We start from the raw sequence: 14362 nt of genomic DNA on the forward strand, positions 1-14362 counted from the left end.
GATTTGAGATTTAAGTGTTTTATTATTTTTTAAAATATGTTTTATATTAACAGATAAAATTCCAGTATAATTACGTATGTGCTTTCGTGTTGTTTTGATAACACGAAACGTTTTTAACTGATTTCCATTTTCTTCATGCAATGTTATCATTTGACACTCCGTTTTAACTGAAATGAAGAAATAAAGAACGGTTATGAGCATTTGTTCATTAATATCACGATGAGGTTGAGTTTATGCAGCACTAAAAGTTCTCTTCATATCATGTAAAATTGAACCTAACGATTTTTTATGTGATATGTATATGCTATTCTTTTAATACACTAATACAACACCAGGTGGCGCAAGTTTCATTTTGTATGTGTGTGTGTGTGTGTGTGTGTGTGTGATGTTGAGAGAAAGAAAGAGAGAAAAAACAAACAGAAGAGAGGCAAACTATAAAAAAAGCCATTTTCTGATATTTTGCTTTCTTTACAGCGCCAGCCTTGCCGACCAGACCCCATCGGATACCTCCAGTCCCTCTTCATCCGCCTCCACCGCCACCCCCCTTATCCTCGCTTCCGAACTTACGGTATTCCAAGCCGCTCCCGTCTCCTCCCTTTCTGTCTTCGACTCTTTCGCTCTGCGAGGAGAAAGAACGACACCAACACTACAGCAGGAACCGAACAGTCTCCGAGAGAATTCCTGCGGAAAATGAAGAAAACGACGAGTGCGAATCGCTCATGTAAGTTATAACAGGTTATGATCTAAGTGTAATCCTTAATCCCCTGACATTTTTATACGTGATTGACGTAATCGCAATATTCCGAAATCGATAGGAGCTGTATGCAAATTAATGCATATTTTTCTGTTCAAAAACATTAATTATTTAAACTGAATAATTTCATTAATTTTTTTAATTAAAATTGAAAAAATAATTTTATCAAATATCTATTTTTATCTTAATTTTTTTTATTAAGAGCCTGTGTTCCTTGGAAGTGGTATTTGCACTCCTCAGCGCTAAACCGCCCAAAGATAGACTTAAGTTCAAGTCTAGTCACCGACTAGAAAAAACTTTTTCTAAGCCTTATTTCGAGCAGTTCCCAAGTTAGTCAATCTCTGGCACGGATAAGCGGGTTTTTACTCCCGGAAACTCGAGTTTTTCGTCCCATAGATTCAAAAAAGTCGACCGTAGAATCCACACTATTTCAGAATTTAAAAAATATTGTGTAGAGGTTAGAGACCACGAGATGGCGGCACTAGCTGAGCCGTCTCTTGCAGGCTGCTTAAATTAGTGATAGTCTTGGACCAGCTATCTTTGATTGGCTGCCAGTGAAATTATGAACTGCCTATTCATTCTCCCAAAAGTTAGATAGAACTGAAACGGCCTTGCCTACTCCCTAATACGGGAATAAAAGATGTTAGCTATTTTTTTTATTATTTTTATTAGCATTATTTAATTTATCAGCTGATTTTATTCGTGTTAATCAATTAAATGAATTATTTGTATTATTAAACTAAATATTTTCTTATACAATATTAAGAATATATTTTATATTTTTTCGAAATTATTATATTGATATGATTTTAAAATATTGATTATTTTAAATTAACTGATTTCTTCTATTTTTATTAGTAAATTATGATTTTATATTTAATTACTATTTTTATTTTATTTTAATCGTAACTTTTGTTTTATATTTTTTAGACCCGAATATACAGAGGAAGAGGAATTACGAGATAATCTTTTATCTTTACAAAAACGAACACGAGAGGGCAGGGTATCTTCTGAACAATTGCACAAATCAAAGCTACCTTCAGCACCGCCACCTCTTCGATCACCAAAAGACTTAACAAATTTACCAAAACATAATTCAGTAAATGAATCAAAAAATAATCCCCTAAGAGGTAATTATATTCTAATACTAGTGTAGTCTTTAATTTATGAAATTATGGAAGCAGTAGATTGAGGTACTTTTGCAATAATATAACTAGCAAAAATATTCCGTAATTTTGGTATCACTAGAACTTACTGCAAACAAGTTTAAGTTCTGGTGCTGAAATAAACGCTAGATGGCAGCACATATCATTCACAAATGCGAAAGATGAGGTGCTTTTCCACACATTTTTTAAGAAAATGATGTGTTTAAAAATTATTATTTTATTAAAATGAATTAGTAATTAAATTTAAAAATAAATTTAAAAAATATTAAAATAAGAACTGAATAAGATAATTAAAATACTAAACGCGGTTTATTGGTCGTAAAAATTTGATACTACTAGTTTCGCCGCATAACCTAGTGGCTTCATCCGAGTTTTGATGAACATACAAATATGAATATAGAACACAACAAACACTAATAATGAATCAATATCTTATTAAAAAAAATACCGAATGTATAGGAACCGTTACCCAAGTACAACAGAAACACGTGGAGTGTAGATGCTGGCACATGGTCAGTCATTGCTTATCAGGTGCGTCCGACAGTTAGCGGAGAAATTAAACTCTGACGGGTTTAGAAATTTAATGAATGAATTCAAGTCATTGTTCAGCAGGTGCGTCCGATAGTTTCCCAATAGGTTATATGGCGAAACTAGTAGGTGACTAGTAGTATTAAATTTTTACGACCAATAAACCCAAGTATTTAGTTATTTTAATGACATTAGTTTTGTGGTCGAAAGTGAATAAGATCTAAAATGTATGTATTTATTTTATATATGATGCAGGTCATGGATACGTTATTTTAATAAATTGGTTAAATTTAATAAATAGCTTAAATTCGTTGTATAATTTCAATTTTTTAAAGCAAAAAAAAAAAAACTGATTCATTGATTTTCATTACAGATGACCTCTATCAAGATGCCTTTTCGGTAAGAAGGTTTATTTTTTTCCTAATCATTGATGGTTTATTACATTTTATAATAATAACTTCTAAAATGAAGATAATTTATAAAATAATAAGTTTTCGTGATTATAAATTGTATTCTTTCTTTCCCCCTCTATTTTCGTTATTGATTTGAAAATATACATTTAAAGAAGAAATTAATTGATATTTTTCAAATGCAGGTGGATCCAGATAGTGTATATGAAGTGGTACCCGGAGATTTCGGTGAAGAGTAAGTAATATTAATTATAATTCAGTAATACTTACTGATTCATTATTAGTTTCATACAGCCTTTAAAATACTCCTACACACACTTACCATATTTTTCCTTAAATTTGCTGAGGGGTGACACACTCACTACCCACTCGGGCAATCACTTTTCATCAATAAAGTCTACCATCCGTTCCTGTTTTTTTTACGACATTTCCAGAGAAAGATCCCTTATTCCTCTCCATTTGATTCCACGAGAATACCCTTCTGTATTGACTTTGTATTGTCCTCTCACGAGCTGCCATATATGCTTTTATATGGCAGGGAGGTGACGTTTAGAAGGCATATCGAAAAGGCAGCGAAAACAACACGGGGATATATGGGAGTTATTGTTTCCCTTTATAAGACCTTAATAAGGCCACACGGGACTACTGCGCGGGGATTCCGTAAGCTCAAGAAGTAGTGAAAAGGATCCAGAGGCGAGTAACAATGGTCGTGGTAGGTCTACGGAATTGTGGGCTTCAAAAACTTGCTAATAGACGGAAAAGAGGAGACATGATAGGAGTATTTAAGTTATTAAAGGGGATTGACATTGGGGACTTTTTTTCAGTACGTGGTAGGGAGGGAGAGAACGAGGGGTCATCTCTGAAAATTGTGTAACAGTGCGGTTAACAGTCAGATATCTAGCCAGACAAGGTTAGAAAATTTACATTTTCCAACACTTAAACAATCAGCTATTCTCAGCTGCCTAAAATACCAGTTTATTGAAAGTGATCCGACCTTTATCTTTAAAGGTCGGATCTCTTTCATTCTCTTGTAATATCAATATATTTATCAGACCATATCATGGTTAGAATCGGTGCATTGAACTGTCTTTTTATAAATGATTGCTCTCATCAGTTCGTTCACATCTTTGTGTTTTAAAAGTATAACCGAATTAAAATTGTCATTTACTTCTGAAAATTATATTTTAAAAATGTTAATTTTTTTAAGGCGTTTGTCTAGCTTGGTTTCATAATGTCAAGAAGAAAGACCCTTATAAATTCGTGGAACGTTTTCGTTAGTCGATCTTAAGCACAGGCAAGTAAGTCGTTTTTTTTTTTGTTTTTTTTAGGAAAAAAAAACTTGGTTATGAAAAATCAACTTTTAAATGATCATTATTTCAGACAATAACGCAATATGTAGGGTTTAGGAATGGAGATGGTAGCAGTAATCTTCGATTCTCTCTCTCTCTCTCCCCCAATGCCATAACATCGTCGGCAGTCTTGAACTCAACTACTTTTAAACTAATGATGGAGACCAGTTGTCTATCGATTTCGAAAAAAAAAAAAAGGTTAGGGCTTAAAAAATTTCTTTTGCTTTAGAGAATTTGGTATTTATTTATAATTTCATAAAAGACTAAATCACAGCAATTACATTTCACTTCTTTCATCTAAATTTGTCAATCCAGACCCAAATGCTCAACGTGTCCTTCGTATAAGCAGCTGTTTGTAAGATCCAGGAATACGACAGCGTGTATTAACTTCTGTCGTATTATAATAATTAAAATTGGACGTGAAACATAAAAATAAAATTTTTTCTCTCTCTTGAAAACTAATAACGGAAATTATTAATGCATGTTATTCCACCGCTCCGATTAGACGAATTTTAATGAAATTTGGTTATAATATTTTTCGTGATTCAGACAGCTTGACAGATGGAATTAGTATGATAGATAATTAGAAATGTATACTTCAAAGTCCACCGCCATCATTGAATATCCAGTAGTCATTGGTTTTCTACGACCACAACAAATCTCAAATCTATCTTTAATCTCAAATCAAAAATTTAATCTATCTCAAATCTACCGTATACATATAAAATGATAAGCCTTTTTATGTCAAGTTATTTGAAACGTTTTGAAGCTCAGGGGCTACCCTGAGTGCAGAGTCTTCAAAATTCGAATGATCAGGATTCAAGGAGAACCGGCCTACCAGTCCGGAACTCGGGGGCGTTGGGTGCCGTAGACGCCAGGGGGGGGGGGGGGGGAGGATCCCCTTTCGAGTTTTCAAAATTCGAGTGATCAAGGAGAACCGGCCAACCAGTCCGGAACACGGGGAATTGGGCGCCGTGGGCGCCAGGGGGGGGGGGGGGGCGTAGCCCCCCTAGTTATGTATATAAAGAAGTTTTGCAAGACTTGATTTGTTTTATTTATTTTAAAATTTAAAAAAAATAATAATACTTTCTGTCTTAACTGAAATTTGAACACGTCAGCTTTAAGTCGGATGCCGGCCTGGTTGGCTAAATAACAGACTGGGGTTTTGTTGAAGCCCATTGTGAACACGAATTTTTCGAGAAAGATAAATTTTGTATGTCCATGTGCGAGACCACCGTTTTTCTTATTTGAGGCGTGAAGTGTCTTGGAATGTTTCGTATTTTATCTTGAGAATACAGTTTTCGGATTATGTAAAAAAAAAAAAAAAAAAAAAAAAACGCCATTTCCAACTGATATCATAACACTAACTATTATTTCTATGAATGGCTGATTTTATGCTTTTTTTATGCTGATTTGAGGTTTTTTTTTGTGCTGTGCTTTGTTTGTATTTAATTTAAAAAAAGAAAAAAACTACTGAACTTAGAAATCAGAGACTACTAAACTAGTTTTTTTTTTTTTCTGTCTTTCTACAGTGAACCAGTGTACAATTTTAATTCTTGTTACAACGGAGATATCCACACAACTTTCAAAAGAAAACTGAGCAGGCTTTATCAGGAAGAAAACAGCAGAATAAGAAAAGAGAAGGAAAAGAAAGAAAAAAAGATGGAAAAACTACGAAAGAAATTTGGGGTAATATTCGAGTCTTCTTTTTTTTTTTTTTTTTCTAATTGCAATAATGCAGAAAGGGGTGTGTACGTGCGTGCGTAAGTTAAGTCTGTCTTTAAGGTTTAAGGCTCCGACATTATTTTGAGGCCCCCACAGGCTAGGTTTTCATAATTAATATATGAATCGGTTATATGTCTGTATGATGATATGCTCTGCTACTTTGATCTGAGTCAGACAAACGTCAGATAATGTTTTGTTTCCATGGCAGCAACAATCAGTTTATGTTTCGTCTTGGTGACATGTTGGAGTAGCATGATTAGCGCCTGCTATTATTTTGAACGTTGTAGCTAGAATCTTTATGTCCCACTGATGTTCATTGGAATTTAAAAAATAATAATAATAAAAAAAAAAAAAAATTAAATAATTTATTTAATACATTGCGAAAGATCCCAAAGGTTCATCTGCATTTTCTTAAAAGTATCTATTACTTTTCTATTTACATTCTGAGGACAAAATTCAGATATCGTTTGTGTATTTATTTGTAGCTATAAAGGGTAACCGATAAAATCGATAAAATTCCAATAATTCGTAATCAACTAAACCAACCAACAATAAAAAAAGCATCAATAATCAAATAATTTTTAACGAACATTTCAACAACAGCGCGGATTGATGAGCCAACAATAGGAAAATTTTCTCACTTCAACAATGGATAAATTTTGTTGTTATAAGTAGCTATAATGGTAAAGAGTTGGTGCATTGTTTGATGTTGTTTCCGTGCAACAGACTTCAGCTACTACTCATAAATTAGAACAAATACTTTCAATGTCCTATGACTATTATCCCATACTGTTTCATGGTTTATTCCTTCTTGTATTTTTACGAGTGTTAAGGTTAACAAATATAGTCATTTCGTCCTCCGTAAAGTTCATAAAAAAGTAAGCCAACACGCCAGAGATGATGGTGTGGTCAAGCTTCATCTTTTCCGCTACAAAATATATTATATGTAGAAGTAGCCACATCAGCCTCTTAAGATGTCAGGTACACGGCAGCCATTAATCTTTGTGATGTATTCCAGCCTACCAAAGTTGAGTCTTTTGTCTTAAAGATATACCGAATTCTTTGTGTTTTTCAGCTTACGGGAACAGAACTTCCGCTGGACATAGGGCTGGTGAAAAATGACTCCAGAGGTGGTCGTCTAGATCTGGCAGTCAAAAAAGGAGAGGCCTTGCTCATTCTGCGCATGGAGAATAATCCATCTGGGAAGTGGCTCGCAAAAAATAGTAAAGGAAAAGGTAAGTTTTTTTTTTTTTTTTTTAAGCTTCATGATACACCGATACAAATGTATATTTTATAACGTAAATGAAAACAAATTGGAAAAAATTATGCAAAACCATTTTTTTTTTAATCCTTGGTATTTCTGTCGATAATATTATCTACGCTATATTTGCTATTAGCGGCACAGTCTTAGTTTGGAAAGTAAACAAAAAATAAAATAAAAGTGCTGACATCTAGTAACAACTAGCAGAAACAATTATTGATGCATATGATGATTTAAATCAGGTTTCCTCAAACTTTTCTGACGACGGAACACTTCACAAATCCTGAAATTTTAACGAAACACCCTGGTTAGAGTCGAGTATCGTCAATCTCGTATTCAATGTAAAGCTAAGCGCACACCATCGCCGAAGCAGGCTTTATCGCATCGCCGAAATGCGACAGCGCACACTATAGGCGTGCCGGGCCGCATCGCATTGACCTTGATTGTGACTTCACATTTCCTACAATAGACACCTCCGTACTTCACTCGCGCTCGGAGGTGCCGACAACCGGGGGCACCTGTCAGCCAATGACCGAGTCAAGGCCATCGCGCGCTGGCTTTAATAGCACGATCCACAAGCAAAGTGAAGAGCGCCTGATTTTCAAACACGTTTAAACTTGTCGCGGCATTTAAAAACCATTCCAGGCTCGTATTAATTTGATAATTTTTCACGGAACACTTATTCACTTTCCGCAGAACACCAGCGTTCCACGGAACATAGTTTGGGAAACGCCGATTTAAATAATGTCTGCATAGCACGCGCTATCATTCATGATGTATGACTGGAAAAAGAAACACTGTTACAGAGTCGATTTCCCCCCCCCCCCCAAGCCAGTTCTGGAGTTTTGCAGTTAAGGTTGGAAGAAACTCAAGTTTTTAATCTCGCAATACAGAACAATCGACTGCAGAACACATTATACATAACGGACTGGCTGTTTATAGGCAAGTGTGGGCGATAATGTACTAAAGTCAAGATCTGGATTACCTGGAACGAATGATGAGAATTATGTATTGTCTCAGAAACCTGTCCTCTCCTATCCTAGCCTGACAGGTTAGTAAGCTGATCTTAACTTTACATAAACATCACAAGAATAACCTCCTAGTACGACATATCGGAAGACAGCGCATTGTATTCGAACATTTCGCACGTTGACTATTATCCAGAATGAGGTATGATAGTAGAACCATTCAAGGTCCAATATCCTAAGAACAAAAGGAAACAGGTACGGCTGGAGGAGGGAAGAAGGAAAATTGGACAGCAAGGGAATGAGGATCAGTTGCGTGCGGGGATGAATTTCAATTTTTGTTATTTCATGTGGTTGAATGGACAAGGGCACAACAATGACGGAGCCATGGCACCCATGCTTCGTCTCAACCATGCAAGATAATGAGCGATGAATGGGGCGAAATTTCCTGGACCTTTGGACCAAGCATGCCTTTTTATGCTGACCATTTATTCTGCACGGTTCCTTTGGACATTACCAACTGGATCATGCTATAGGGAAACGATAATGACTTTAATGAATCTGACTCGCCATCACAAGATCTCAAACACATTGAAAATCTTCGGGATGTTCTTTTGGGAACGAGATGTCTGTTCCCACCAGAAAAATTTCAAAAAATTACCAGTGGAATATTGTTCTAGAAATTTGCGAATTTCGACACCACAGCATATTTAGGCTGTTCTGAAGATAGTCGAAGTTGTTCTGCATTTGATGATCTATAAATAAATGTAATCAATTGCCATCTATCCGATTCCCTGCTTAAGAGAAAACGAAATCACAAACTTTGAATCGCCTGCCTTTCTAGTGAACAACAATGTAACTATTAATATGATAGAAAATCATGATTCTCTTTTTTTTTTTTATAAGAATCATGATTTTATTATAATATTATGATAGAAAATATTTAAAGGTGTGTGTTATATTTTTTTTTTAATTTTAAAAGAAAATTAAATATTTTTACAAAATAAATTATTATAATTTCTTTAGTTATTATTTTATTTAAATAAAAATAAATAAATTTCAGAGCTGCTTCACACAATTAAACTAATAATATTTCATACACGTATTTCATTAATATGTATATGAAACAACTTTTGATAAAACAGGATATTTAATTAAAACGAATGATTTTGTACTTGTAATATACTGTGCAAAGCCTACAATTCCACGAAATGTTCCAGAAAAGAATATCATAAAAGATCGTAACTGTAGGAGATGCGAAGACATACACAAATCACTTAGAAGAACGTTGGCTGAATTTAAGACTGTTGTTCACACTCTAGTTCAGTGCTTCCCAAACTTATGAATGTCAAAGTCCCCTTTGGAAAAATTGAAAGATTTCACGCCCCCCCATCGGGAAAAAATCCTAATACAGACATATATTATTATAATATTTATTGTATTTATATTCAATACAAAACATACAAACCAAGCTTATTTCTTTCCCGCGCATCGCCCGCACACCTGTGTACACTAGCAATGAAACATTCATTTAAAGCGCGAAAAACTTGGCAATTTTAAATGAGCTCAAGATTTTGCGTTTATAAGCTTTTTTTGGTGCTACTTATCAATACCTTTGAAAGGAAACTTATATGCATCAGCATAGATTTACTAATATTCATTAAGCGCCGAAATACGCAAGAAGCAAAATTTGTGAACCATCATCACCAATGTGTGATTTTTTCCATTAAAATATTTTAAAAAATAACAAAAAAGAATAATAAAAATTAAATACGTTTCTTTTAAGATAAAAAAATATCTACTTAGTCTTAAAACATTTTAAATTTGTTTTCAATGTTTCACGGCCCCCCTCAACAAAACTGACGGTCCCCAGGGGGACGTGGCCGACAGTTTGGGAAGCGCTGCTCTAATGGACAGAAGCGACAGAATAAAAAAAATAAAAATAAAAATAAATCTTTTGTGAGAAAAATACTTAACAAGGAAGCAAATGGCCGGTTGTGATTCTTATTTTGATCATAGCGTGTAAAGGGGAAAAAATTGCTGAACTATTATTGCAAAGTTATGTCAATTGGAAAGAAAGAAGGGCATGTCATGAAAATTAATTGTCAGAAATCTCATTTTTACTTGTGCAAAAAAGTCCTCTAATGTTTTACCCCCTATAGGGAGTAGACGAGGCCATTTTAGCTTCACTTCTGGAGTGGCTGCATTAGTAGTTCAGTCTCCATTGGTGGCCAATCAGATATTGCTAGTCCAAGAGTATTACTAATTGTAAACAGCATCCGGTGAAGAGGGGCAGACAAGTGTCGCTATCTCGTGATTCCTAGCCCTAGCAAGGTATATCATTTGTCTGAAATAGTGTGGTCGATTTGCTTGAGTTTCCGGGATAAGAACCCTGATTTTCCAGGAAAACTCTCTTGCCAGAGATCGACTAACTAAGGAATCGTTCGAAGAAAGGCTTAAAAAAAGTTCCTCTAGTCGACGACCAGATTCACCCTAGCGCTATGGGTGCAAGCACCACTTTTTAATATGTTCGTGTAGGTTTTAGCCCTATCTGACTTTTGGAGACTGAGTGAGCAGTTCAATTTCCACTGGTAGCCAATCAGAGCTGGTCCAAGGCTATCACAATTAAGAGGCACGTAGTGAACAGACGGCTAACAAGTACCGCCATCTTGTGGTCCCTAACCCTAACATAATATTTTTAATATCTAAAAATAGTGTGGGTCCTACGGTCGATTTGTTGGAGTTTCCGGCACGAAAAACCCGAATTTTCGGGAGAAAAAACCCGTTCCCCGTGCCAGAGATCGACTAACTTGGGAACCGATCGAAAAAAGCTTAGAAAAAGTTCCTCTAGCCGGCGACCAGAATCGAACTCGTAACGCTCGTTCTTGCAAACACTTCCACTGAACTACACAGGCACTAATTAGCAACATTTATTAACGAATACTGTGCTGTTGATAGTCGAAATATACTGTGGCTACTGTACCAACTAATATATGAGTAAACAAGAAAAAATCATGGAAGAATATCGTCATCCATCTTAGCTAAAGAAACCAAAGCTGTTTTATTATTAAAGAGATAAATTTCCATATTAAATATCAGCCATGATTAACAGTAAGCAACACGTATACCTCCAGTCAGAATGTGGCTGAACATAATTAGAAGAGAGTACGTTTATGTATTGGACATATGCAAAATGTCAAAAACAAAAACAACAAAGGGCAGATCAACATTGATCTTCAGTGTGAATCAACAAGCCACCCTGTTGATCTAAAAAATCATTAAACCTTCTTTCTTTGCAGTAGATGAAAATGTTACACGTTTAAATTTTCTTAGCAATGCTGGATAGTTCTGACAGTGCATATTCTTACAGAAGAAATAATATTTAATAATAATTAATTTTTTTCTCTTTCTGCAGTTGGATTCGTCGAACTGATAAATATCGAAATGGATGCTGAGTCAGTGAAATCGGTAAGACAAAAGCAATAGGGATAATCAAACATAAACTAACAATTTAGAATTTTCTTATTTAAATAAAATTTTGGTGTTAAAAGTTTAAACAAAAAATTCCTTTAAAGTTTTAAATGTCAAACACAGTTTTATTTTAAGTTAATTTATATTTAATTTATATATTTATAAAATTAATATAACTCTCGTCGGAGTACAGTGCCAAGTAGTAGATTTGCTTTCAATTCTGATCGGTTACAATGTAACAATGCAAAGCGAGAGGACTTTTTCTAGAGAAGCAAAAGCATGCTCCCAGATGCAACAATGGAACTGATTATCTCAATTATTATAGCAGTATGAAGGTGGACACAGTGAAAGCAGATTGTTATTCGCATTTTCAGGAATAAGGGGGATATGGCTAAAGAGTAGAAGGCTAACGCCCCATCAGCATGAAAGCAGAATTAAAAATTGATTACAATAAACAATACGAATAAATGGCATCGCCAGCAACCTTGCAACATTCTGTAAAATAACGTATATATGCTAATAATTTATTTAAATATCTAAACTAGAACTTCGTTAGTCTTTTGATTTACTCTTAATAAATTTACATAAATTATGCGCATTTATTCTGTCAGTATAAATTCGAGTTTATATAAAATCAATTACATAAATGAAAACATGTGATTTTCAACGTTTTTTTTTAGTTTTATAAATAAATAAATTCTAAATGCATTTTCACATTTCAGGTGATGGCTTTGCGAATGGTTATGAAGAGGAGAGGGTAAGATTCACGATTAATGATTAATTCTTATCAAAAATAGTCATTAAAATATGAATTATGGTCATAATTGAATTAAATAACCTCCCAAATCATGGCATTAACTGTACGAAAAAATCTACTCCTTTATTACATGGAAGACTCCCCCCCCCCCCACCTACAACGGAATAAATCAATTTTTTGTTTCCTAAATATTATCCAGCCTAAAACACGAATCATGCAGTTTACTAGTTCAAAAAATAATCAATTTTACTTAAAATAAAATTAATTAGCCTTTAATATATGAGATTTAATTTAAGTTTTGAACATCCAGCGAGTTGATATACCACCAAAGGGACTTCTCAACTTAAATATACCCTCGATACATGACCTGGTGTACGTTTTTTTAAACCACGCCATTGTTAGGTCATTGATTTTTAATTATACGTGTCTCAGCTAGGTGGCGGTACCTCCATTTAAGAAAAACTAGATAATAATATACTCTTAAGAAGCAGCCTGGGCAAAATAGCGCCATAACATATGGATTATGCCTTTTCCTAGTAACGTGCTTGCCTCAAAGTTTTCTGTGACACTTGACTTTGGATGCATGGTTGACTGCCATTGTTTCGCTCTACTGCCATAGATAGCGGCACTTTGACGGATGACGATACTTGAAAGTTTTTAAACTTTGACCTTTATTTAAAAAAAAAAAAAAAGCAAGTAACATAAATATCTATCATTAGACAAGAGAGTTAGAATAACGAAGTCCTAGAAGGTTTAAAATTTCAGTGCAAAATGCGATCGCCCATTTATGGTACAAAATAGTAGAGGAATTAATATTGTAATACATTAAATAGTTTTTAACATATTTATTAGCATTTGGAGAATAATAAATAGTTGTTTTTATTTGCAGAGAAGAACAGTGTACAAATATGGAGGAAGAAGGTAAAATTTTGTCTTTTTTTTTAAATAAATAATATTTTCTGCAATTTAAATAATTTAATTAAATTTTAATTTTAATTAATAATTTAAAATCAAATAATTTTCAAAATATTAGCTATTAAAAAGTAAATATTCCGTAGAAGTTATCTTATTTCTCTTTTCTTTGTTGAGATTAGAATTAAAAAGCCACCTTATATATTATTTAAGCTTCTCGTAAACTTTCCCAAGATAATCTTATCCATTGTTAATTAATCTTGTTAAGCTTCACTTTCAAACCTTACCGAAAAATGAGATAATAAGATAAAAATTATTATTATAGTTCAAAAATGTTTCTATCCAGCTTAATCCCTGTAGAATGGAGATTTGCTTGTTTCTTTACTGAAATCATTTTTGTTGCATTTGATGCGTAATAAAAATATAATAATTCTCTGCATGAAGTGCAACAGAAACGAAATTTTAAAAGACAGCTATAAATTATAATTAGCTAGTAGCTTTGTTCAAAAGCGCTTTTTAAATTATTATTAAAGCTGTTTAATTTTTCAGGTATATACGAAGAAACATTGTACTAAATAACCGGCTTAGTTCAACAACAGACTATTACCAAGACAACACGTGAAAAGCAGACGATCATGTCCTCAACTGAACTTACTGCGTAGTGCGCAGATTATTAAAAAAAAAAAAAATTAAAACTTGTGAATAAACGCAAATTATAATAATAAATTAATTGAATATATTTTGAGAAAATATTATTTAAATATGTATAATGATATTTCTGTACAGAATAAAAGTCTGGTTTATTTTAATTTCTATCTGGTGTGCTTGATTTCTTCCTTTTTTTTACCTTATTGTTTTATTTTTTTATTTCTTTATTTAAATTTTTTATAATATTTAAATGATAAAATATAATTAAATATGAAAATGATGATAATACTGAAAAAAAATGCGAAAATTTGCCCTCAACTAACATTTTAAGAATTAATATTAAACTTTCAATGATATATGCTTTAATGTTAATGTTCTATTAAGCAAAATAATATTAAAATATAAGAGAATAATCA

The 14362-nt window shown here is 33.5% G+C and overlaps 1 protein-coding gene across 1 annotated transcript in view; it reads left to right on the top strand.

The window, feature by feature from the left end:
- Window positions 1–14102, top strand: part of LOC150095135 (uncharacterized) — a 38335-nt gene extending 24233 nt beyond the window's left edge. The window contains exons 3-12 of the mRNA XM_090411352.1: window positions 475–721; window positions 1685–1884; window positions 2822–2847; window positions 3044–3093; window positions 5740–5896; window positions 7008–7167; window positions 11574–11626; window positions 12352–12386; window positions 13276–13307; window positions 13848–14102. Coding sequence (XP_090267478.1) covers window positions 475–721; window positions 1685–1884; window positions 2822–2847; window positions 3044–3093; window positions 5740–5896; window positions 7008–7167; window positions 11574–11626; window positions 12352–12386; window positions 13276–13307; window positions 13848–13873 — 986 coding nt within the window. The 3' untranslated portion in view covers window positions 13874–14102. The remainder of the gene's footprint in view (window positions 1–474; window positions 722–1684; window positions 1885–2821; window positions 2848–3043; window positions 3094–5739; window positions 5897–7007; window positions 7168–11573; window positions 11627–12351; window positions 12387–13275; window positions 13308–13847) is intronic.
- The last annotated feature ends 260 nt before the right edge of the window (window positions 14103–14362 follow it).

This window comes from Typopeltis vanoorti, chromosome 21 (assembly GCF_054136105.1).
Source record: "Typopeltis vanoorti isolate ZY-2024b chromosome 21, IOZ_Tvanoo_1.0, whole genome shotgun sequence".
NCBI lineage: Eukaryota > Metazoa > Arthropoda > Arachnida > Uropygi > Thelyphonidae > Typopeltis > Typopeltis vanoorti.